The 24,375-nt window shown below is 28.6% G+C and overlaps 10 protein-coding genes and 2 non-coding genes across 12 annotated transcripts; 6 read left to right on the forward strand and 6 right to left on the reverse strand.

Annotated features, from left to right (window-relative positions):
- Positions 1–36: 36 nt before the first annotated feature.
- SCDLUD_001975 lies at positions 37–110 on the reverse strand. The gene has a single exon. It is a non-coding gene; the product is annotated as a tRNA-Val (tRNA).
- Positions 111–874: 764 nt separating this feature from the next.
- Positions 875–2,143, forward strand: SCDLUD_001976 (glycosyltransferase family 15 protein; the record flags this gene model as incomplete). Its single annotated transcript, XM_046080839.1, has 1 exon — positions 875–2,143. The coding sequence occupies one exon, from the start codon at positions 875–877 to the stop codon at positions 2,141–2,143; it is 1,269 nt and encodes a 422-aa protein (XP_045936090.1).
- Positions 2,144–2,615: 472 nt separating this feature from the next.
- SCDLUD_001977 (glycosyltransferase family 15 protein) lies at positions 2,616–3,671 on the forward strand (the record flags this gene model as incomplete). The annotated part of the gene is made up of 1 exon (XM_046080840.1): positions 2,616–3,671. The coding sequence occupies one exon, from the start codon at positions 2,616–2,618 to the stop codon at positions 3,669–3,671; it is 1,056 nt and encodes a 351-aa protein (XP_045936091.1).
- Positions 3,672–4,260: 589 nt separating this feature from the next.
- Positions 4,261–5,433, forward strand: CNS1 (HSP70/90 family co-chaperone CNS1; the record flags this gene model as incomplete). The annotated part of the gene is made up of 1 exon (XM_046080841.1): positions 4,261–5,433. The coding sequence occupies one exon, from the start codon at positions 4,261–4,263 to the stop codon at positions 5,431–5,433; it is 1,173 nt and encodes a 390-aa protein (XP_045936092.1).
- A 155-nt stretch (positions 5,434–5,588) lies between these two features.
- Positions 5,589–8,483, reverse strand: SLI15 (Sli15p; the record flags this gene model as incomplete). Its single annotated transcript, XM_046080842.1, has 1 exon — positions 5,589–8,483. One exon carries the CDS (start codon positions 8,481–8,483, stop codon positions 5,589–5,591), a length of 2,895 nt encoding a protein of 964 aa, XP_045936093.1.
- Positions 8,484–9,296: 813 nt separating this feature from the next.
- Positions 9,297–12,185, forward strand: SCDLUD_001980 (uncharacterized protein; the record flags this gene model as incomplete). The annotated part of the gene is made up of 1 exon (XM_046080843.1): positions 9,297–12,185. One exon carries the CDS (start codon positions 9,297–9,299, stop codon positions 12,183–12,185), a length of 2,889 nt encoding a protein of 962 aa, XP_045936094.1.
- A 228-nt stretch (positions 12,186–12,413) lies between these two features.
- On the reverse strand, positions 12,414–13,940 carry ICS2 (Ics2p; the record flags this gene model as incomplete). The annotated part of the gene is made up of 1 exon (XM_046076882.1): positions 12,414–13,940. One exon carries the CDS (start codon positions 13,938–13,940, stop codon positions 12,414–12,416), a length of 1,527 nt encoding a protein of 508 aa, XP_045936095.1.
- Positions 13,941–15,081: 1,141 nt separating this feature from the next.
- LEE1 (Lee1p) lies at positions 15,082–16,002 on the reverse strand (the record flags this gene model as incomplete). Its single annotated transcript, XM_046080844.1, has 1 exon — positions 15,082–16,002. One exon carries the CDS (start codon positions 16,000–16,002, stop codon positions 15,082–15,084), a length of 921 nt encoding a protein of 306 aa, XP_045936096.1.
- Positions 16,003–17,960: 1,958 nt separating this feature from the next.
- AMN1 (Amn1p) lies at positions 17,961–19,841 on the forward strand (the record flags this gene model as incomplete). The annotated part of the gene is made up of 1 exon (XM_046080845.1): positions 17,961–19,841. The coding sequence occupies one exon, from the start codon at positions 17,961–17,963 to the stop codon at positions 19,839–19,841; it is 1,881 nt and encodes a 626-aa protein (XP_045936097.1).
- A 174-nt stretch (positions 19,842–20,015) lies between these two features.
- On the reverse strand, positions 20,016–20,120 carry SCDLUD_001984. The gene is made up of 2 exons: positions 20,083–20,120; positions 20,016–20,061 (listed from the first exon to the last, which is right to left on the reverse strand). It is a non-coding gene; the product is annotated as a tRNA-Ser (tRNA).
- A 690-nt stretch (positions 20,121–20,810) lies between these two features.
- Positions 20,811–22,460, forward strand: LGE1 (Lge1p; the record flags this gene model as incomplete). Its single annotated transcript, XM_046080846.1, has 1 exon — positions 20,811–22,460. One exon carries the CDS (start codon positions 20,811–20,813, stop codon positions 22,458–22,460), a length of 1,650 nt encoding a protein of 549 aa, XP_045936098.1.
- Positions 22,461–22,813: 353 nt separating this feature from the next.
- Positions 22,814–23,899, reverse strand: IFA38 (ketoreductase; the record flags this gene model as incomplete). Its single annotated transcript, XM_046080847.1, has 1 exon — positions 22,814–23,899. The coding sequence occupies one exon, from the start codon at positions 23,897–23,899 to the stop codon at positions 22,814–22,816; it is 1,086 nt and encodes a 361-aa protein (XP_045936099.1).
- Positions 23,900–24,375: the final 476 nt, after the last annotated feature.

The raw sequence follows: 24,375 nt of genomic DNA on the forward strand, positions 1-24,375 counted from the left end.
CTAACGTACATAAAACAAAAAAAAAAAAAGAAAAGATGATTTTGCCCAGGATCGAACTGGGGACGTTCTGCGTGTTAAGCAGATGCCATAACCAACTAGACCACAAAACCACTTTAATGATTTTCTGTTTCATAAATTGAATTATGTTTTTAAAGCATTCGTACAAAACGTAAAAAAAATGGAAAATTAGGAAACTCCGAATCCGTTGCTACTGCAAGTAATCTTGAATTACACCTGGGATAGTTTTTTGTCTTATTATAAACCCAAATCTTTGGACAACCAATGCAATATTTATTTCAGTAACAATTATTATAATCTATAATTGCCTCATAAGATGAACTTATTCGTTTTGTTTATACACTTTTTCCGTTTATTTTAACTTTTGTCTACTTTTCAATTTCCTATCATGTTTTACCATATTGTATTATATGACGTCATCCCATAAGAAGTGGTTACTGTTATTTGCAATCTACCGTCATAACTTTAATTTATTTTTATATTTTATTGGTACTCTTTATAATATTAATGTTTACTTTTGGTACTTCAATTCAAACAAGTCTACTTTTTGATGTGGAAAATGTATGGATGTTTAATTATATATTTATATTTTTTTTTATTTTTATTTTTTCTCATTTTTCTTTTTCTTTTTCTTTTTCTTTTTCTTCTTCCTTTTTCTTCTTCCTTTTTCTTTTTTTTCCTTCAAAAAACAAATAATCTTCCCAAGCCTACTTTTTCTTGCAATTTTGTTTTCCTTTCTTTTTCTTATAAAATATATAATCTGTATAACATTTGTTACCATCTTGCAAGATATATGTAAATAATTTTTTTTAAAAAGAAAAAAAAAAAAAAAAAGAAAGAAAAAAGATCACATTCCATGGCAATAATTATTAGCAAAAGAATTGTTAGGCTTTTGATCCTAATAATTGCATCATTCGTATTTTTCGGTTTACTATTTTCATCCTCAAGTAGCAAGTTTGTTGATGATAAAACTGTAGAAAATACAAAAAAAATATTAAATGATTATATACCGGATTTTATTGGTTCTTCTTTATCCAGTGATGATGGTACCAATGATAATGAAGCAGCTGAAATGATTGAAGAAACTATCACTGAAGTAGTTGATGGTGATAATGTGCAAGCAGTTATTGATGATGATGTTCAAATAGCTACCAATAATAAAGTCAAAGCTTGTTTTGTTTCTCTAGTCAGAAATGATGATATGTGGAATATATTAGATAGTGTTCGTGGTGTTGAAGATAGGTTTAATAAGAAGTATCAATATCCATGGATCTTTTTGAATGATCAAGAATTTTCCGAGGATTTTAAAACTACTGTTAGCAATGTTATCAACGGGGAAGTCAAATTTGGAGTTATTCCAGAGGAACATTGGTCCTATCCAGAGTGGATTGATCAAGAAAAGGCCGCGCAAACCAGAATTGATATGGCTAAGATCATTTATGGTTCTAGTGAGAGTTATAGACATATGTGTAGATTTGAAAGTGGGTTTTTCTGGAGACATCCCTTATTGGAAGAATACGATTGGTACTGGAGAGTTGAACCAGACACTAAGCTATATTGTGATGTTGATTATGATGTTTTTAAATGGATGCAAGATAATGACAAGGTTTATGGGTTCACTATTTCTATTCATGAATATGAATCAACTATTAAAACTTTGTGGGCTACAACAATGAAATTTGTTAAAGAGCATCCAGAATATGTTGCTAAAGACAACATGATGAATTTCATTAGTGATGACAAGGGTAAAACTTACAACTTGTGTCATTTCTGGTCTAATTTTGAGATCGCTAGTTTGAATTTCTGGAGAAGTGATGCGTATAGAGCTTATTTTGACTACCTAGATCATGCAGGTGGGTTCTTTTATGAAAGGTGGGGTGATGCTCCAGTCCATTCTATTGCTGCTGCATTATTTTTACCACGTGATAAAGTTCATTTCTTTGAAGGTATAGGGTATTATCATCCACCATATCATAACTGTCCTATAGATATTAATGTATGGACCGAAAATAAATGTGGTTGTGATAGAGGTCAAGATTTCACTTTCCAAGGTTATTCTTGCGGTAATAAGTACTTTGAAGCTAATAACATGGAAAAACCTGAGGGTTGGGAAGCTTTTGATTAGTTTATATTAAAAAAAATTTTTTTTTTCTTTTTTTAATTTATAAAGCTTGTTCATTTTGTTAATGTTTGTCTTTCACATGGTTATCTATCCTATTTTTTTTTTTTTTTTTTTTTCTCTTTTTCCTTTTTTCTTTTTTCCTTTTTCTCTTTCCGATAATCTTATATGATTTTTCTAATTATGTAATTTTTTTATGTATTTAAAAAGAAATGGACGTGATTAGTTCTATCTATGTGTTAGATTGCCATTTTCTCTTTTTTTTTTTTTTTTTTTCTATTATTACTATTATTATTATTATTATTATTATTATTATTATTATTGAAAGACATCTTTTGTTTTAGTAAAGGAACATCCATTTGACATTAAGCTCCCATGAAAATATACTAAAATAATAAACTATTGAGCCTTTATAATGATATTAAATATACGAAGATTAAATTTATTAATTAGCGCATGCTCTATTGTTTTATTCATAATGTTATGGGTTCAAAGTTCAAATAACAGTAATTCCGCTTCTCCTACAATTAATCCTCTCGATTACAAGAGGGAAAAAGCATGTTTCATGGTATTGACTAAAAATGAGCAGTTAAATCCATTAATTGCCACAATTAAAAATTATGAAGAACATTTTAATAAAAATTATAGATATCCATGGTATATTTTCAATGATCAGCCATTTGACTCTCAATTTGTTGATGTATTGAGTAAAGAATTTCCAGCTACAGAGTATCATTTGCTTACTATACCAAAAAGCTATTGGAGTTATCCGGATTGGATTGATTTAAATAAAGCTGATGAGACAAGGAGAGAAATGGATAGACAAAACGTTATATATGGTGAAAGTGAAAGTTACAGGCACATGTGTAGATATTGGGCTGGGTATTTTTTCAGACACACGGAATTAAAAAACTTTGATTGGTTCTGGAGAGTTGAACCTGGTACGAACTTATTGTGTGACATTAACTATGACATCTTTAAATATATGAATTATAATGGTAAAAAGTATGGGTTTGTTATATCTATACATGAAATACCAAATACCATAGAAACTTTATGGGAATCAGTTAAAAAGTACATATCAATTAACTCACAAACGCTCTCGCCAAATAATTTGCAAAACTTTATTACAGACAAAAAAGCAGATTATTACAATTTGTGTCATTTTTGGTCGAATTTTGAAATTGGATCATTAAATTTTTTCAGAAGTGAAACATATGTGAATTTTTTCGAATTTTTGGACAAAGAAGGTGGAATATATTATGAAAGATGGGGTGATGCACCTATTCATTCTATAGCACTTTCTTTATTTTTAAATAAAACAGAAATACATTTCTTTGATGATATTGGTTATTATCACGAACCGTTTACTCATTGTCCCCTAGATAAAGCAGTGTGGAAAAAAAATAAGTGTAGTTGTAACAGAAGAGTTGATTTCACTTTCCAGGATTTCTCATGCGGTGTGGAATATTATGATGCTCAAGAAATTATCAAGCCAGCTTCATGGAAATTTTTCCGACAATATCAATTGTAAATAACAAATTTAAAGATGGATTGTATTTCATGTTTCCTTTTTATATAAAGCACAAGTATGATATATTTATAATAAGTAGAATACAATGCATTACTAACAACCAATTGAATATCGTTTAAATGTGGATTAAATTAAGATAATTAGAAGGAATCAAACATGGAACTTTCACAAATAAAGCTTATTTTATTAACAAAATGAAGTAACAACACGGTTGCAGGTTATAAAGTAAATCAATAGATACAGAAGCAAATTTTCATCGGTATATACTTTATCAACTTGTTCTCTATTTTAGCGATTCTGTTATTTTCGGAAGAGGGGGGGTGAGCAGGTGTTAATTTGGTCCTATGTTTAGTACCCTTGAAACTAAATTGTCCGAAAATCTTAAAAATTACAGCGAACTTTTTTTTTTTTTTTTTTTTTTTTTTTTTTTTTTTTTTAAGAAAAAATAATTTTTTAATATTTTTAGTTATTTTGAAATATTTTTTTTTTCATCAATGCATTTCGATCATTCCATTAATCAAAATCTTTTTAATTAATAATCACGAAAGATCAAAAAAAAAAAAAAATAAATAATCCAGTTCTTAAAAAGATGAACACCGCATATGAAAAACCAAAGAAATATGTTCCAGGCCCAGGTGACCCAGTACTACCACCCCAATTAACTGAGTTTTCTAATAAAACATCAGATGAAGTTTTAAAAGAATTAAATAAAATGCCATTTTTTATGAGCCAACTCGACGATGATAATAGTGGTCATGAAAATGTAGAGCTAGAAGCTTTAAAAGCTATGAACTACGAAGGTGAACCGGATGAAATTGCAGGGAACTTTAAAAATCAGGGTAATGAATTATTTAAAATCAAAAGATATAAAGATGCTCGAGAATATTATACAAAAGGCTTGGAAATAGATTTTGGGGGTTTAGATAGGGATATTAAGTTTTCTGAACTGATATCAACTTTGTTTGCGAATAGAGCCGCTTGTGAATTAGAATTAAAAAATTATAGAAAATGTATAAATGATTCAAAAAAAAGTTTGGAATATAACCCCAAGAACATTAAAGCTTATTATCGTATTGGTAAAGCATTATTCTATATTGATAAGTTGGAAGAAAGTACAGAAGCCATTAATTTTGGTTTGAAATTTGATCCAGAAAATAAACCTTTACAAAGTTTATTATTAAACGTTAATAAAAAAAAGATAGAAAAAGAAGCTTCCAAAAAACAAACTTTGGCCCATTTAAAGGAGATCGAGAGACAGGAAGAACTATTAAAGGCATCTTTAGATGTAAGAAGGTTCACAAATATTAATACATCTCATCCAGCGGATATTTTAAAGGAAGCTAAAATGTATTTGGAAGAAAAGGATGTGGTTGATTCCCAATTAATTTTCCCTGCAGTTGTCCTTTATCCTACTACTGATGAATTTGATTTTATTGCAGAAACTGGCGAATTGAGTACGCCGAATGAACTTTTGCAGCTTGTTATGCAAAGACCGCAAGAATATTTCCAACAATCAGGACATGAAAATTTCTCTGTTAAAAACTTACAAGTGTTTATGGAAACCGAAGCTGGTGGATTGGTTAAAGTCGGTAAAAATATGACTTTCCATGATATATTGAAAACAGAAAAGCCAGTTATACCATTATTCGATAGATCTTTAAGAGTTTATTTTGTTCCTAAACAAGAAAGTGCAGAATGGTTAAATAACTGGGATAAGAATGCCGCGTTGGAAAGAAGAAGCTCTTCCGTCGTAACTAAATAATAAGTGTAATATGAATTTATATTGAATGTTTTGAAATACTATTATTAATTATAGCAGATATGCATTTTTTTTTCTTCTTCTTCTTCTTATTATTATTATTATTGTTGTTGTTGTTGTTGTTGTTGTTGTTGTTTTGGTTGTTGTTATTGCTGCTGTTATTGCTGTTGCTGCTGCTGTTGCTGTTGCTGTTGCTGTTGTCTTGTTTTCAATTTCGAAAGCCTTGAATTTTCAAAAATTTCATCCAAATGCAGAGGTGGAATCGGTCCAAATATCTCAATTGGATTCCAATTCTTTTGTTTCAATAATTCTTGGTGTAAAAAGGGTTCTTGGGCCCAAGAAGCAAAGACATTTGAGTTACTGTTTGTATTATTATCCATATCAGAATCACTTTCTATGTCGGGCAAACTATCAATAGAATCTCTATTTTTGTTTTTCATTAATGACATTTGTTTGTTACCATTATCTAAGTCTTCGCCAACTCTAATCCTATAATCTTTAGAATTGATGTCTTGCAAAATTGAATCCTGGATTTTGGGTGTAGTTACTGCTTGTTGGATTGAGTTGTTTTGATTGGTATTGTTGAAGTTAGTATTATTAATATTAAACTGATAGTTAGTAAAGGACTCTCTCATTAAAAATTTGGATCTTCTTCTTACTATTTCCTCTTCTAATTGAGTTTTTCTTTTTTCTTGTTCCAATCTTCGTTTCTCATTTTGTAGCATTTGCGTTTTCATAACTTCAGATAATCTCTTGTTCATTTTCTTTTTTAAATCATATTTTTCATCTACTAGAGAAGTATTAGCCACTGAAGAATGTTGACGCAATTGAAACCTTGTTAATCTATCATTACTTGATTTTATAGTACTACTTATAGCACTGTCATTGTTGTTATATTTGTTAGGGCCATTATTGCCATTGTTATTTTCGAATCCTAAAGATGTATTTTCTATATTATTATTAACATTAACAAGATTCGGGCTTTGTTCATGAAATGGTGATGCTTTGTCCTTTAGGGTCTTAGTAGTCCGTAAGGGTGATCCCTTTTTCGTAATATTTTTATCACTATTACTTGTTTCTTGTGTCACATTATTAATAATATTAATTTTTCTGTTGATTGGTGATAAGATATTTTTATTTAACAATTTTTTGTTGCCAAAACTATGAGTAACTACCGGAGATAAACTAGTTTTCGATGTTTTAGAAATGGTAATTTTCAAACTTCTCCGCGATTGTAAATCGGTTTTAGGATTGTTATTATTGGTACTGGTATTAGAATTCGTAGCATTAATAGTACCTCCACTGTCAGTATTTGTTAATTCCCAGTTGCTATTGTTGTTATAACCGATTGATGCCAAAGATTTTCTCTCCATTTTATTTTTTAATAATTTGTTTTTATTTTTCTTTAAGGGGGATGGCTCAATGGATGGTATTTTAGTATCCGGAAAATTACCCATGGTGTTCGATATCTTCCTTTTCTTATTTGAATAAAGTATGTTCACGTCGGATGTTGTTGACCTCTTTATGGGGCTTTTTGATTTGTGTTCAAAAGACTTTGTTGATAAAGAACTTAACCTTTCAAAGACACTTAGTCTAGGCTGAATGTTTGTACGCTTTTTGTTGCTTTGTGTTTTTAATTCGGATAATTTATAATTATTTTTCGTTAAGTCATGTTTTTTAACAGTAGTTTTATTATTAATATCAGTAGATATACCCAATAAATCACTTTGTTTGTTGCCGTTTGTTTTAACTTGTTCATTTGTTGGTATAGTTTTTGATTTTTTAGAAGCATTAGTAATTATGGTAGTTGATACTGTATTGTCGGTATTACCATTTTCATTTTTTGCACTATTAGAGTTAGTTATAGTTTTATAATTAGAATTAAGTATAGTATTATCCTTAATGGCATTCATTATTTTTTCTTCATGGGAAGAACCGTTATCGTTGGCAGTATCATTTAAGGATGTTGAAACCAGTGTATTTTTATCAGGTAGGGGTACAAATAAATTAGTTCTACGTTTTAACCTTTCTCTATGTTTATTCTTTATAGCTGAACTTTGTTCATAACTATTCTTGTTGTTTTTATCATTGTTGGATATGACCGAAGAACTTTTTTTTTTCTTGACAGCTGACCTCAGCACTTTATCGACTTTTTCTGGTGACCAGGGAGATTTTGAGGGGGAAGAAGAAGAAGATAGTGATAACAGTGAGGTATTCCTAGATGTATTAATGGAAGCATTATGCGATTGTTTTGTTTTTACTTTACCTGTTGATAATAAATTATTATTTTTTTGGTTTTCCTTATGAGTGGTATTGAATGTGTTATTTGCAAAGTTAGACAAGGTGTTTTTCTTGTAAATAATATCATTTTTAATTGATTCTGGTGTTCTATTTGATGCATTTTGATTGCTATTATTTATTAGGTGCGTATTGTTGTTAACTATTGGATTATATATTCGCTGATTTTTAACTATTTCAATATCGTTTATTATAACTTTTTTATCTTTGGAAATATTTTCTTCATTATTATTATTATTATTATTATTATTATTATTATTATTATTATTATTATTATTATTATTATTATTATTATTATTATTATGCACCATAGTTTTTTTTGTACTGTTCAAAATTGTCTTTTCAGGGCTTATAGCATATGAGGATCTTTGTATAGAGTCCTGGGTGTTTTCCAATCCCAATATAATATCTTTTATGTCCTGTGTTCTTTCCTCTTTTTTTGTTTCTTTTAAAATATTACCATTGAGTTCATGTTTAAGATCATTATTTGGCAATTGCGTTGTCATAACATGGTTAGCATTCTTGTTTTTAACAATATCAGTATCAGATAAGTTAGCGAATTTTTGTTTTTTACTATTTGTTATAAAGTCAATATCTTTACTTATCCAATTAGAAGTAAATTTATAAACCTGTTCTAATTTCTCCTCTCCATTTATAACAACCTCATTAAATTGGTTTAGACTTTCTATTATTGATCTAGATCCTCCATCTGGTCTTTTAAGTTTTTTTTCTGCTGCGGTAATTGCCCAATCCATTATGTATATCTGTATGCTTGAAGGCTCTTAGATATTTTTATATTTTTAAAGATACTATATGTAGATATAGCTGTTATTTTTATAAGTATATTATGTGTGAGTTTTTTTGTATTGAAACTTTTGTATGGTATAAGTTTAACCAGCGGTTAATTTTTTTTTTTTTTTCCAAAAGCTGATTTAACAAGGGGAAGTGTGAAAGCCATAAAAAGTGATAATTAATTTGAACTGTTTGTAAGTTATGAGTGGGGAGTGATAGTATCGAAATATCCCGAGTGTCCGCTGGACTACAAGTTTGTTTTTTTTTTAATTAGCGCTTTATGATAATTGTAAAAAAAAAGATTAGATATTATTTTTTTTTTTTTCTTTTTTGTTTAATAATTTATTGTTATCTTAATGTCCATTCAACCCGCACTAACAATCTAAACTTAACTTTAAACACAATTTTCGATCTTTTACAGATAAGCTTTAAGCTTTTTATCTTTGTGCTTATCTTACCAATACAAGATTAGAGGTTATATTATACGGTTCACTAAAAATTAATGATCTTATGTTTTTCTTTTTTTTCTTTTAAACCTTACAAAAAATATACTCAACTTTTTCACTAAAGATCTAGAAAAGTTAACAAACATCTATTAGAAAAAAAATTTTAAACAATTATCATGCATATATATATATCCATACAGAATTCTTCTTAAAAAAGATAGAAAGGAAAAAAATAAAATAAAATACAAAATATACAATCATTAGCAAAACAAATTAAATACAACTTACGTTGTAAAGCAAAAATAGGTAAAGGCATTAGCCTCTAAAATTATGAAGGATGATAATTCAATTGAATTAAATAAAGCAGCACCAGGATTATTTCCTGTACTAATAAACAATAAAGAACTACTTGTGGCTAAAAAAGCACATTGTCATAGTCATTACCATATTCATGACCGCAAGTATTACAAAAATAACATTATTTACGATCATTCTTCAGTAAGTTTAGATTCCAATCCATTAAACGAATACGAAAAAAACTTAAAAAAAAGGCATGACAAATCTTACAACTTTTCGCGAAATTATTCCGAAGATAATAATGATTATTGCAACGATGAAACATATAGCTTTGATAGTAGTGTAGGAAGTGATATTGATTCTATAAATCGTTTATATTTTCTTCAAGTTTTGAAAAAGCTGCCTGAGAATTACAAACAAGAGTTAATTAATGATAAATTTTATTTGACAAAGCTATATAACTCTGTCCAATTTTCGAGGGAGCATATTGATAAAACTCCTTCTTGTGGTACTGGTACAAAAAATACCAATGTTGAGAACCCAATAGTTAATGAAATACAGTACGATAATTTTCTGGAATATGAAAAGGCAATATTAAGAGAAGATAAATTAAGAACCAAGTTTTATGAATATAAAGATGGTCTATCTAACAGTTTGGGCGAGAAATTGGAAGTATTGGATGATTTGACTTATTTTTATGTAAATGCTCAAGGTTATACTCCGTCTGTTAGAATTAATAAGTATCTCAAAAATGTTAATAGCAAAACTAGCGGTAAATACTATCATAAATCTTTTTCCAAATATATTAGGCGTAAAACTATGGGGAAATTGCAGAAAACAAAATATGCCAAGAAATTTTTCAATCATTTATTTTATAAAAACACTGCAAATAAAAGTAACATAAAGAATTGTACTATACTAAGAACGTTAGATAGTCAACCCATAACAGAGATCATAGATGAAAATGGGCCAGAATATGGATATATAGAAACGAGGTTGGAACCTAATTTTTTTAAAAACAATAATGGTAATTTTTATATAAATATTATAGAACAACAACAAGAAACAGATCTAATTGATTGTGAACTTGTGGATGAAGATGCCTACTACAACAGTAATAACGACAGAACACACCATTATTTAAGGAAGCGTAAATCCGGGCAAAAGTATGCCTTACAAAGAAAACTAGGCATAAGGCATTTGCAAATGCTTTCATTAGGAGCAACTATAGGTATTGGTGTCTTTTTAAACTCAGGAATGAATTTTTCAATAGCAGGACCGTTGGGAGCATTTCTGGGGTTTTTATTTAGTGCATTTATAGTGATCGCCACATTATTATGTTTTGCAGAAATTGTTGCATTAATTCCACTAATTGTGGCCATTTCAGGTTTAGTTTCCAGGTTTATTGGAGACGCCGCTGGCTTTGCCGTTGGTTGGGTTTATTGGTTATCATATGTTATTTCATTTCCAGCAGAGCTATTGGCCACCACAATATTATTATCATACTATCCGAAATTTGATGAATTAACATACTTGAAAGGACATTTTGCTGGGTTTTTGATTATGTTTGTTTTATTTTTAACTATAATTAATTTGATGGATGTTAGAGTTTATGGAGAAATTGAATATTTTGCCAGTACTTTTAAATTAATAGTTATCACATTTATGATTATATTAATGATCGTTATTAACTGTGGCGGCATTGGTAGTGGTGTTAATGATAGATCTTATATCGGTTTTAGGTTTTGGGATAGATCAAAATCACCAGAGGAGCATATCACATACGGTCCGTTTAGACCAACCTTTGATTTGAAGGACACGGGTAAAGGTGCGCTCACCGGTATTGGTGGTTTTGGTGGTGTTCTATTGGAATTGATTGCATCTACCAATAATTCTTTATATTCTTATATAGGGTCTGAAATCGGATTTGTTGCTGCTGGTGAAGCTACCAATCCAAGAAAGGCGGTACCATCGGTAACTAAAAGAATATACACAAGGGTTATTGTTTTTTACCTATTATCCATATTTGCTGTTGGATTAAATATATATTCAGGAGACCCAAGATTGCTGCGATATTCAGCAAATGCTAGGCAATATGTAGATGGACAATATGCTGAATTTAGTGATATTCTAAATAAACTTGGTGGTTCCTATTGCCAGAATCCCTACAATGACGGTAGTTTAAATCTTAAAGAAAGTCCTAATCAATCCCCATGGGTAATTGCGTTAAAATCATTTAACTTATGTTCATTTGCAAGTTCAGTCAATGCATTTTTTGTTATTATTGGTTTATTTGCAGCAAGCTCGCAACTATATGTTAGTTCTAGAACATTATATTCCATGGCGATTCAACAAAAGGCTCCACAAATCTTCTCTACTTGTAACAAATATGGTGTCCCCTACATGTCTGTACTTTTTTGTGGGTCCTTTGGATTTTTAAGTTTATTGACATTAGATGGTACAGCAACAACAGTTTTATATAGTTTGGTTCAAATTGGTACACAAGGTAGTGTGATTATGTGGTTTGCTATGAATTTAGCGTTTTATAGATTTTACTGTGCGTTGAAAGGAAGAGTAGATATTGTCTCCAGGGATTCCAAAGAATACCCATATAAATCGCCTTTGCAGCCATATTTAAGTATCTTTGGTATGATTTCTACTTGTTTTCTCCTGGTAACCACTGGTTTCCAAAATTTTATGGATTGGAATACTAATAATTTTATATCTTCTTATTTGACCGTGCTTTTATTTTTCGTGTTATATATTGGATATTCTTTGATTAAGAGAAGTGGTATTAATAAATTGGAGGAATTGGACTTAGATTCCGGTAGAAAGGAGATGGATAGAATTATTTGGGAAGAGGATAAAGATTATTCTCCAAACTTAAAAGAATTACTACACAAGGTTTTCAGTTATATTTGACGTCTATATATGGTGATATTAATTTTTTATATAAAAACATGGTCATATAAATATAAAAGTTTATATACTTAAAGCTTTACATTTTTTTTTTTTTTTTTTTCCTTCTCCTATTCTACAAGTATTTAATATTATAGTTGTATATTCGCCAACCAAAAACAAAAATAAAATAAAAATAAAAAAATAAAATATGATACACCATCCTTGTCTCTAAAGAAGTACTATATATTATTACTTTGTTTTTTTCTTTGGGGTTAAAGTTGAAGAACTAAGTTTCTTATCAAAATAACTAATCAAATGGTTATGGTGTTTTTTGTTTTTGTTTTTGTTTTTGTTTTTGTTTTTGTTTTTGTTTCTGGTTTTGCTTTTTATATTACTAGTGGTATCATTGGCGCCATTAATATCACTATTATTATAGTTGTCACCAAAATTCTTGGTAATACCATTGTTAGTATCAGTAGCAGTGCCTAAGTTGTCCGGTGAAGTTTTGTTTTTGTTATCATAAAAATGATTATTATCCTCTAATTCAAAAAATAGATTTTTATTTACAGCGCTAATAGTATCAGTATTATAATTATTATATGCATCAGCCATGGTTATCCTGGTTAAATCAATAACAGAATAATTTGTGTCTTCATTAGCATTATTTGTATTGTTGTTGCTGACAACATTGATTGAGTTATTTCCCTTTCTATCAAATAACACTTTGGAATTATTTCTTGGTGATGTATTATTGCTACTTAAGGGAGTATTAACAGAACAAACATAATTTTGACAATTATCTAAATCTATATTATGCAGCTTGGCAAATTCATAAAAAGAGTTATAATTTCCACTTGAGTTTCTCCTAATTTGTTTTTTGGTATTAGCGTTGATCATATTTACTTGTTCTGACTTGTTGGCAAATAAAGAAGCCTCAGTACGTTTTTCGTTACCTAACTCGGTATCTGGGATGTGTATATAGCCAGTTTGGGTATTAGTAGTATTTAAATCCGATGTGGAAACACTTCTTTTAGGACTAGTGGGTAAGTTTAAATTATATTGGTAATGGCAGGGATACAAAGAAGTAGAATTCATAGTACGATTACAACTAGCAGATTCATGAGCAATATTATCTAAATTTAACCAGGTAGCGCTGACCCGTCTGTGCGACGGGGTTTTTCTGGAATTCTCATTATTGACACTATTATAAGTATGAATATAATTATTTTGTGGACTTAGGGGATAACCAGGCGTGGTGGCTGCTATATTATAATAATTGTATTCAGCGAAATTGCTACTAGTATTACTGCTAGGGTTAGTATTATTGATACTACTATTTCTCCTATTTGAATAGCTTCCCAAAACAGATTTTCTACGTAAGTCAACACTTGATGATCTACTATGAGTCATGATATATAGCTTTAACCTTTCATTGCTATTATTATTGATAATAGGACTGTTATTATAATTATTATTATCATCAATAATGTCACTGTTACTACTTTTAAGAGAATTACTGTCATCTGTAAATGTAAAATTTGAATGCAAAGAGCTTCTTCTGTGTGGAGCAAAATAGTTGTTATTTTTAAAAGGTGGGACATTAGTAGAGACAGAATTACTTAAACATGGTGATTTGTTCTCATCTTCATTATCAAAATTCATAGAGAATTTTTTTAGTTTATTAAATAAGGCTTCGCTTTTAATCTCTGAGTTGATTATATTCTGTTCTTGAATATAATTGCAGCATTTAGAGTTATTTGTAGTTGTAGGTGACATAATTTTGGGGTTACTTCTATTAGCTAAGGTTACTTTCAATTTCTTTTATTATATTTAAAAATATATAAATTAAGACTAACGATTAGAGGGGGGGGGGGAAGTCTTTAAAAAAAATTTGCCTATTAATTTAATATTATATACATGTGGTGAGAAAGAAATTTAATGACATTCTAGAAGAAATATGAATAAGTTAATTTATATTGGGATATTCCCTGATACTCTTGTTCTTATATACGTTTGTGAAAATATGTTAAAACTTTCATAAGTTGTTGTCTTAATAATTAAGAATATAATAATAACGTAGAAAAGAAAAATTAAATTAAATTAAATTAGCATTAAAATTATGATACTGAAAGAATACATGTGCATACTATATTGGCACAATTATTATTGTTATCTGAAAATAAATAAATAAAATAAAAAAAGATGATTTTTACTTTTGTTTTTTTTTTTTTCTCATTTAATTTTTTTGCTATTTAATTAATTAATTAGTTAATTAACTAATTAATATAAAAGAATATTATTGATGTATTATTTAACCCCTTTTTAGACTAAAAAAGAAAAAAGAAAAGGATAAATTTTGATAGTTTTGGTTTGTGAGGTGTCAAAAAATGACTTATGAAAGTGGGGCAATATTAATTGATAAGTAAATTGTTTTTTTGTCAATATTTAATATTGTTATTCTGCAGAAAAAGCAATCATATTCTAAAAAGTAATTTTCTTAAATTAAACATAAACGAAAAAAAAAATTGCGGAAAACGTTTACTTTGGACCGAATATATATACATAGAATATCCGAACCACATATCTTTGGTATCCGATTATAGTCCGTAAGTAGATCCTTTTCCATCAACAGTAAAAAAAAAAGATGATCTGGAAGAAAATGATCCATAATGAATAAATATATATATATATTAAAACTTTAATTTAAAAAACCTAAATACTAATAAACTTTTTTTTTTTTTTTTCTTTTTTAATATCATTTTTATATATTATTAAAACCTAAACCCAAACTCAAACCTTAAAGGACAGAAAAAAAAGAAAGAGAAAAAAAAAGAAACAAATCGGTCACCATATATAAAAATAAAATGTCTAAATCAATTAGCATTGTAAAATAATCAACAACAATAGGCAAAATTAATTATCTGCTATTCTGCTGGTAAGAATAATGATAAGAATCATTAGAATATTTGTGATCATATTGATTACAATCATAATAATTGTAATTAGTGCTATTAAAAATGGCACGGGTACTATTATCGTTTTCATCCAAAGTATTTTTATGTTGTTGCTTCATTAGCGTTGTATTATTATTATTATTATCAATATTATGATGGTAAGTATTAGCATTAAAATTATTACTGTTCAATAAAAAGTATGGGTCTTGGGTAATGCCATTAGAACAGTGTTTAACAATCGGAGTTAATACAAAGCCAGCAGAAGGACTCACGGTACTGTTAGCGCCTGTACTAGTAGTTGGTGTATTTAATAAAGGGGTTGTACTGTGACTACTACTACTTACACTGCTAAAACTGCGATTGTGGTAATCATGCTGTTTCTGATGTTGTTCTGTCGTTAATAAATTTGATAAATCAGAAGGTAAAAAAAACGAATCTGTAAGCTCATCGTCACTTTCGTCCTGATCATCAAAGCCTTCTCCCACTGTGTTATCACGCATATTTTCAATATTATCACCTGTAATGCCAGTGTTTTCTAGTTTTAGTACTACATCAGGATAATCGAAATTGGTATTAATACGAGGTATATTACGTAGAGTATCATCACGAGCAATGTGTAAATTACAACATTTATCACCAAATTTACACTCACCTCTTTTAAAATACTTACAAACATTTGGCCTTTTATTAAGATCATGAGAGAATGAACAACTATCACCAGCTTGACAAGACCCTTGCCTATAAAACTTACATGGAACGTGTGGATATACCTTATGGGGCAAAGAATTTTTGGTTATTAATAAATGTTCTATGATAGCCTTTCTTTGTTCTGGGGAAAACTTATTATTATTGTTATTATATGGAAAAGATTGTTGTAACATCATACTTTAAAGATTAATTTTTTCTTTCTCTCTTTCTTTCTTTTTATATATATATATATTTGTGATCAGATCTGGGAATGATTTTTCGTATTCTTTTTTTTTTTTTTTTTATTTTTTATTTTTATTTTTTATTTTTTATTTTTATTTTTTATTTTTAGTTTTAATTTTTCCTTCCTTCTCTTCTTGTTTTATATAATGTATAAATAGCCAAATATCTAGAATAAAAGAATAAAAGAAAGAAAGAAAGAAAGAGAAAGAGGAAGAGAAAAAAAAAAAAAGATTAGTTACGATAATGATAGAAATCTATATTCATTTTACTTCTGCCTTTCTTTGTCTTTACAAAAGTTTAAAAATAGATAATTTTTAATTATTTTTTTTTTTAGGGTTGTGTGGGGAGAGACAAAGCATGGAATCAGTTGAATATGTAAAAAATTAATTACAAGTTTAATATCCATTTTTATTATCTAATAATTCTCACTTTGATCATCGTACAATTTTATACCAATAGAGTCAAGATATAGATTTATTATTATCTTGTACGTTATTTCGAAGTATCGATTAAGTAATAATATACTTTTTTTTTTTTTTTTATGGAATGCCCCTCCTCCCGCTTCCCCTAAAACCTGTACATCTGTATTTACGGTATTATGGACTACAACCCATCTCGGAAACAGTAAAAAGCGATTGTAATTAGGGAAAACATAAATAAAAAAAAAAAAACTAAATTAATTTATTATTAACCGCTTTTCGTTTGAAGATAACATAAAATACTTCTTGCTAGCATTTCAAAACATTCAGTACAACTTATGCATCCGGGTGTCTGGGTGTTTTTTTAATTCTATTTTAATATATAACAATTTAGGGTAAAATAAAAAAAAATAAAAAAAAATACAAAAAACAAAAAACCAGCACCCAGCTCTAACTTTTCCACAATAAATAAATAAATAAATAAATAAACACACAGAAAAAATACTAAACCTTAGTGACACGACAGTTGTCATAATAACTAATATTTTACTGGCAATCACAACAATAATAACATTAAAAAGCTGAACAAAATAACCAACAAAACCAAATTTTTTCAAAGGTATTAAAATTAAATACTTTTACGAAAACCACCTAAAAAATCTTGTGTAGATTAGGCATAGACATACATGTAACAAACTTTTATTCTTTATTTGCTTTATTTTCTGCACAGGGTTTATCCATTTATTTTTCGACCTTTGTTTTAAAATGTAAATTTAATGTTTATAAATATATGTTAAAACAGCTATTTAATATTTATTAACAATAGTGGCACTAAGAATGACCGAAATGATAAAAATGTCAGCTTTTAGAAATTTGTCAACTAATTTTATATACATCTCCATATATAATTAAAAACATTCACTATATAAATAGAAAGAACTACAAAAAGGAAAAAAAAAAAATTAAAAAAGAAAAATTATAAATAAATACTTGTGTTGCTGTTTAAAAAAATGTCAAAAAAAAGGTATTAAAAGTGACCGATCTTTTCCCTTTGTCTTTCATTTTCATATATTTTCACTTTTATTTTATATTTAACAATAATAATAATATTATTATTATTAATTGGGATTTTAATTAATTGACTGATTAACTTTAATAAAATAAAAACAAATCATTAAGAATCACCAACTTCCATTCACTCATTACTTTTTTCCAATAATATTAATTTAATTTAATTCACTTTTTCTTTTTCATTTTCTCTTTTTTTTTTTTTTTTTTTTTTTTAAATTTATTTACTTTTTATTCTTTTTCCCTCTTTCCTTCTATTTTAGTTTAAATTTGACACAATTAAAGAAAATTTGGCATCATAATATTTTGAAATTCAAATATATACCTTCTTTTTAACCTTTATCTTTCATTTTTACCACCTATCCTCCCAACCGCAAAATTTTGAAAATTAATTCCATTCATTCTCATAATTAATAATACCACGCATGAATTCCAGTTATTGCAACACTATCAAATCTTCAAGAAAAAGAGCAATTAAAGAAACTAAAAACGAATTGCTTAGAGGTATTAAGAAGATATACAGTAACACCAGTGATATTGGCAATAATAACATCCCGAAAAAAAACAACAAAACTGGAAATAATACAGCCACCGGCATTAGTATAAATAACATTAATAACAACATACTTGCGTTGGATAATAGTAAAAACACTATCGCTTCACTTTCAAATTATAATGAACACTATAAAACTATTGACAAAGCCGCACATGTGCTGCAGGCGAGTAAGACCAGACCATCGCGAACTGGTACCGAGGAAAACAATATACACAGCAGTAATAAAAATTGCTTGAAAATATTGGGGAAAAAAAGTTCAGCAATACCATTAAAAGTAGTTATCCCTGCTCAAAATAATGATTCTAGTATCACATACAAAACTGAGAATAATATCCAAAAATTCGAAGATGATTACTACGGTTTGGAAACACCTATTTCTTCAGTAGAAACTACACCTTTGAAAAACAAGGATTTACCGTATAAGGCTACCAACAACAACGATACTTCGACTTTATTGACACCTAACAATATTCCTATTGATTTTATAAATTATTACTACAATAATCAAAATAGATGTCATAAAATATTTGAAATCCCAGAGATTTTGGAAAAGATACTATTGTTTGTAGGTGATTCAACTTTGTTTTATGGTACAACCAGTGACACTGTTAATATATCCAAGAAAAATAGCAATTATTTTGGATTTAACAATAGAAGGAAACCTGAGTCTTTTAACCATGCGCTATTGCAATGTGGTGGTGATAAAGAAAAGGCATCCGAATTATATTACAACCATGCTAACACTTTTAGTAACAATAATACTCCCAAATTATATTCTTGTTTAACTGTTAATAAATTATGGTGCAGAATTACAGTTTCAATATTGTACAGTCAGCATTTAACGTTTAATAACACAAAGCAATTGGAAAAGTTTATTACAACAATAAATAACCAGCCTTTAACCTTTAAATTGCTAACAAAGGGTACATATAAATTAAGGCCTGAGAGTCTAATATTTAACAAATTGAAAAATGTTAAACGTTTGATTATGGACATAGATAATACCAAGCTACATACAATAGAATTTAATATATTACCCAAGTTAGTAGAATTACCAATGGGCTTGTTTGCACCCAACAGTTCTACTACTTTTAACACTGGTACTAATAGGAATGGCATCAAAGTTTTGAAATTGCCCGGGTGCGAAAGTATAAATAATGATATATTACATTTAATTGCCCCCAATTTACCAAGCCTAGAAACTTTAGATTTAAGGTCATGTCATAATATAAGTGATGCAGGAGTAGTCAGTGTTTTGCAACATTGTCCTAAATTAAGACACATTAATTTGGGTAGAAAAAGAAAATGTCATAAAATTACAGATTTAATATTACAAGCAATTATAAAATTCAAATTAACTAATTTACAAACTTTGGGATTGGCTGGATGTTATATAACAGATTATGGCCTGTGGATACTGGCCAGTAATGAAATAGCTGTCGGCTTCGAATTAAAAAGATTAAGCTGTAATGATTGTAAGTTTTTAAGTAATTTCGGATTGCCAAGAATCTTATCTAACGGTGGATTTCCCCATTTACAAGTTTTAGAAATTAGACACTTGGAAAAGTTGACCCAATTAAAGGAAATCTTTCAATTTAAATTAAAATCAGAATTGAAAGGCGTACCAATATTGGTCGAATGTTGTGAAAGATTAGAAAACCTATTACAAATTGAAAGAAACAATTACAACGTACAGGTTACTTCAAAATTGTTACAAGATTTATCATTGTGGGCTAACGATTGTCAATAAGTATTAAAAAAAAAAAAAAAAAAAAAAAAAATAAGTAAACTGTTTAAAATATCTAATTTTTATATCTTTTAATCAGCAGCAAAGTGAATATGCAAATATTTTTTTTTTTTTTATTCATATTTGTTGAATAAGGCATTCTGCACGATACCAGTACCGTAAATACCAAAAAAATAACGACAACTGCAGGACTCGAACCTGCGCGGGCAGAGCCCAAAAGATACTTAGGAAATTTATAACTAAAATTCTAATCTTTCGCCTTAACCACTCGGCCAAGTTGCCATTAATTTGAATTTTTCATAAAAGGGAATTGTATTTATCACAGTAAGCACAAAAGACGAAACAACAACAAATTAGAAAACTCCGAAAACGTGGAACTTTTGTAATGGACAAGAAAGAAACGTTGGAAAAGGATAATACAAATAATAGATAGAAAAAGATGATTTATTTAAGAGTTGATTAGTAATTTAAAATATAGTTTATATTTTTATAGTTAAAAGTATATAAAAGGACGAGCAACAAAATATCAAGTTACTTTACTGACCCTTTCTTAACATGTATCCTCTCCGCGACATCACAAATATCTGGAAATTGATAAGTAAATATCATATTAAAAATTTTTTCCGCTTTTGAGGAAACCTTTTTTTTTTTTTTTTCTTTTTTCTTTTTTTTTTTTGTTATCTTTGGTTTATAGATGAATCCGTTGAGCATTTTCTTTTTATTTAATAAACACAATTTTAAAAGCCCTTTAATTGGTGTCTTTAAACTTAGGTACTACACAACAAGAAAAGAAAAGAAAAGAAATTACAAGAAAAGAAAAGAAATTAAAATAAAATAAAAATAAAAATAAAAATAAAAATAAAAATAAAAATAAAAGGCTCAAAAAATTAAAAGGAAAAATACAGCCTGGTTATAATAAAAATAACCAAACATAGCAACATTTAAATAAAAAATAACTGAAGGCTAACATAGATGAGATACAACAAATATTATCGCGGCGGATACTCAAGAGGTGGTAGAGGAGGAAATACCAGCCGAAATTATCATTTCTCAGTTTACCATCCATACTCTTCATCTGATAGTCATATTAACAATTATCCTTATACATATGATACTCTATATAACAATAACACCCAAAATTATCGGTCCCGTAGGCAAACAGAGTTAGAATATGACGATGTTGATGATAAGAGCAGCACCCGTAGTAATATCACTCATAATGGACAACAACAAAGCTCAGAACAAATGAATAACGTAAATAATAACAATGTTAATAACAAAGTGAATGATATTAATAAAGATAAACACGATATATTGTTAAACTATTCTGAAGATTTCAAGAATGTGCAACATAATGCTGCAAATAAACCTGATAATATTGAAAATAAACATGATCATAAACAAGAAAAATCGCTTACTCCTCAACCGGTTGAACCTGTTCAATCAGATGTCACTAGCAGTAATAGTAACAATTATAATGGTAGCCATAAAGATTCTCCAAATACCACCATTAATAATATTAATGATTCTATACAACCACCACAGCAAAATAATTCTACGACCGAACCAAATTTAATTAAAGGTAACACACATATTAAGCCAAGTAGATATAATAATTCCCCCCCTAACAGCGCCACCACTAATGCGGAACATAATAGTAAATTTAGATACAACTATACTTCAAACTACAGGGGCTCTGCTTTTTCTCCTAACAATGTTACTACTAATACTCCGAATATCGGTCCTTCTAATGCTATAGCAGGAAGGTACTCAAGTGGCAGATATTGGAATAAAAATACAGGTGTATATTATAACTCATATTCATCGAACGACTACAAATATTTTGGAACTTCAAGACCAGGATATACTAGTACAATCGCAAATGCAAAGGATTATATGGAAAATACTAATAACAAAGTTGTTACAGGCAATAAAACACCAAACACGCAGTCAAGATATGATCCGACTGTAACTTCCCATGAACAGTCCAATATTAGAATGACAAATAATAACTCACCAAATAACGGTATTCCCTTTACAAACACGCCATATACGCATACAAATCGTTACGGTAGCAATACTATTGGCAATACCTATCATAGTAATAACCATTATAGCCAATATAACAATAAATATCACGATGCATACGGAAACTCTAAGTATCATTATGAAAATTCGCTTCATCCTTCAACTGCCGGATCTTCTGGATCTTCTTCTGAATCGTCCTCAACCGCCTTGAATAAAAATATTGCTACCAATTCAACTGGTACAGCTATATCATCGACTATCATGGCTAGTGGTTCTACAATGAATAAACGTGGTACTATTTCGGATTTCCAGTTAAAAGATAAGAATGACTCTGTATATATGTATTTAACAGACTTGTACAAGGTTGATAATTTACCACAAGATAATACAAGTAGCATTGATGGTGGCGCATTAAAAAAGATCAGAGGAGTTTTTAAGGAAAATACTGAGATTGATGAAAAATTAGAAAGTTTAAAATTACAAAATCTAGAAAGACAATTGGAATTAGAGATTTTAAATATACAATGCGAGAAAGATTCTTTAAACGTTCAATTGACTCAAGAAAAATTAGATTCTTTGTTATTGCAAGAATAGGCATCCAATGTGTTTTTATACACAAGTACAACACAATTTTTCAAGCGGAATGCAATTTTATTATTTTTGAACAATAAAATAATTAACGACGTCAAATATATAACGATGTAGAAAACAAAACCAATGAAAAACTTCTAATCATAGTTAAGAGGCATTTTATTATTATCCAAATATAAGTATTCTTTACAAACAAACATAAAACTATTGAATGATAAATAAAATTGTAGTAGTAAATAAAAGTGAAATTTTAATGAAGCGTAGCTCTTTTACAATTCCTCCTCTTTTTTTTTTTTTTTTTTTTATTTTTATTTTTTTTTTTAGAAATAAATATATATATTTATTTTTATTTGAGATCAATCATTTTTTAATTCGTTCCCAGTTTTTTCACCCTCCAATTTCTTTTGTTGACGTTTCTTTAACGCTCTCTTTCTAATACTCCAATGAAATTGGTAGTTAATTTTATTAGCTACTGCACTATAGACACCAACAGTTTGCTCAATTAAATAATGATATAAGGCATGACTCCAATATGGAGTAGTAGTACCGTATCTCTCCTGAGCACCGCACCTTCTACCACAGGACCTTAAAACACTGGCAACAAACTGTTTTGGAGTTGGAATGAGAAGTGAAGACTTACGAATTTTGGACATCTTTGATGTTACCAAATAAGATAGGACTAATTCAACATCTACGTTGTAGCGTGATAATTCACCACTCAATGCGTTCGACCAACTTTGTAAAAAGGCTTTTGACCCAGAATAAGTGGCTAAAAAGGGGGTTGGCAATAATCCACCAAAAGAACCCATAGTTAAAATCAATCCTTTACTTTTGTTATGATTTTTCTTTAAAGTTTCTATAATTCTTGGAACAATGATTTTAGTAATTTTTAAAGTAAATTTATCATTAATGGTGATAATATCGTTAATTTCTTTGTCTTCAGTTTCTAGGAAAGGCACAGGAATAGAATGTGACTGGCCAACATTGTTAACTAAAACAGTGATGGGCAAATTGTCCGTCACTTGGGAAATTTTGGAATAATTTTGTAAGGAATCAGTTGAAACATCTATGCTTAAATATTGGACTTTAACTCTAGGGTATCTTAATTTCAACTCTTTTTGAATATCTTGTAGCTTGGATTCTGTTCTACTGATTAAAAGTAAATTAAAACCGCGATTTGCAAATTGGAAAACATATTCTTTACCGATACCATCACTTGCGCCTGTAATCACACACCAATTGGTTGGATTAGAGGTATTGCCACCATATTTATGGAAATTCACTGATGGGTAAATAAAACAATCCAAAAAAATTGCTGCTAGTCCTTTAAAAAAATTGAAGATTTTAAATGCGCCAACAACAATTGTCGAATAATAAAGTGTATGAAACAAACATGGGTAAGTTTCTTGGAAGGTTTTTAAACAAGAGAATTCTAGTGTCATTTTTTGGTCTTTTTTATTCTTTTAGGTTGGATATTATTTAAATTAATGTGTATATAGTGGAGAATGGTTGGTAAAAAAGAATAGCAGTAGTAATTTAAGAAATGAATAGACGAAATATTTATTATTTATTTCTAGCTAAAAAAAAATCTATTGCCACAAGATTAAGCACAATCCGATCTTAATGAAAAAAAAAAAAAAAAAAAAAAACAAACTATACTACGTGAATTTCTAATAACAAAATTGTATGTATAGCATTTATCATTGTTGACGAACCACTTTGCCCTGCTTTTTTTTGTTTTTGTTTTATTTTGTTTAAAATCTTTTTCAAGAAAAATTATATGTATAAAAGAAAAAGAAAAAGAAAAAGAAAAAGAAAAAGGAGGGAAATTATTTTGGATCAGAACGAAATTTTATTAAAGGAAAACAGAAGTGAAATAGAATAAAAGAAAAGAAAAGAAAAGAAAAAAACTTAAAAT

This window comes from Saccharomycodes ludwigii, chromosome II (genome assembly GCF_020623625.1).
Source record: "Saccharomycodes ludwigii strain NBRC 1722 chromosome II, whole genome shotgun sequence".
Taxonomy (NCBI): Eukaryota; Fungi; Ascomycota; class Saccharomycetes; order Saccharomycodales; family Saccharomycodaceae; genus Saccharomycodes; species Saccharomycodes ludwigii.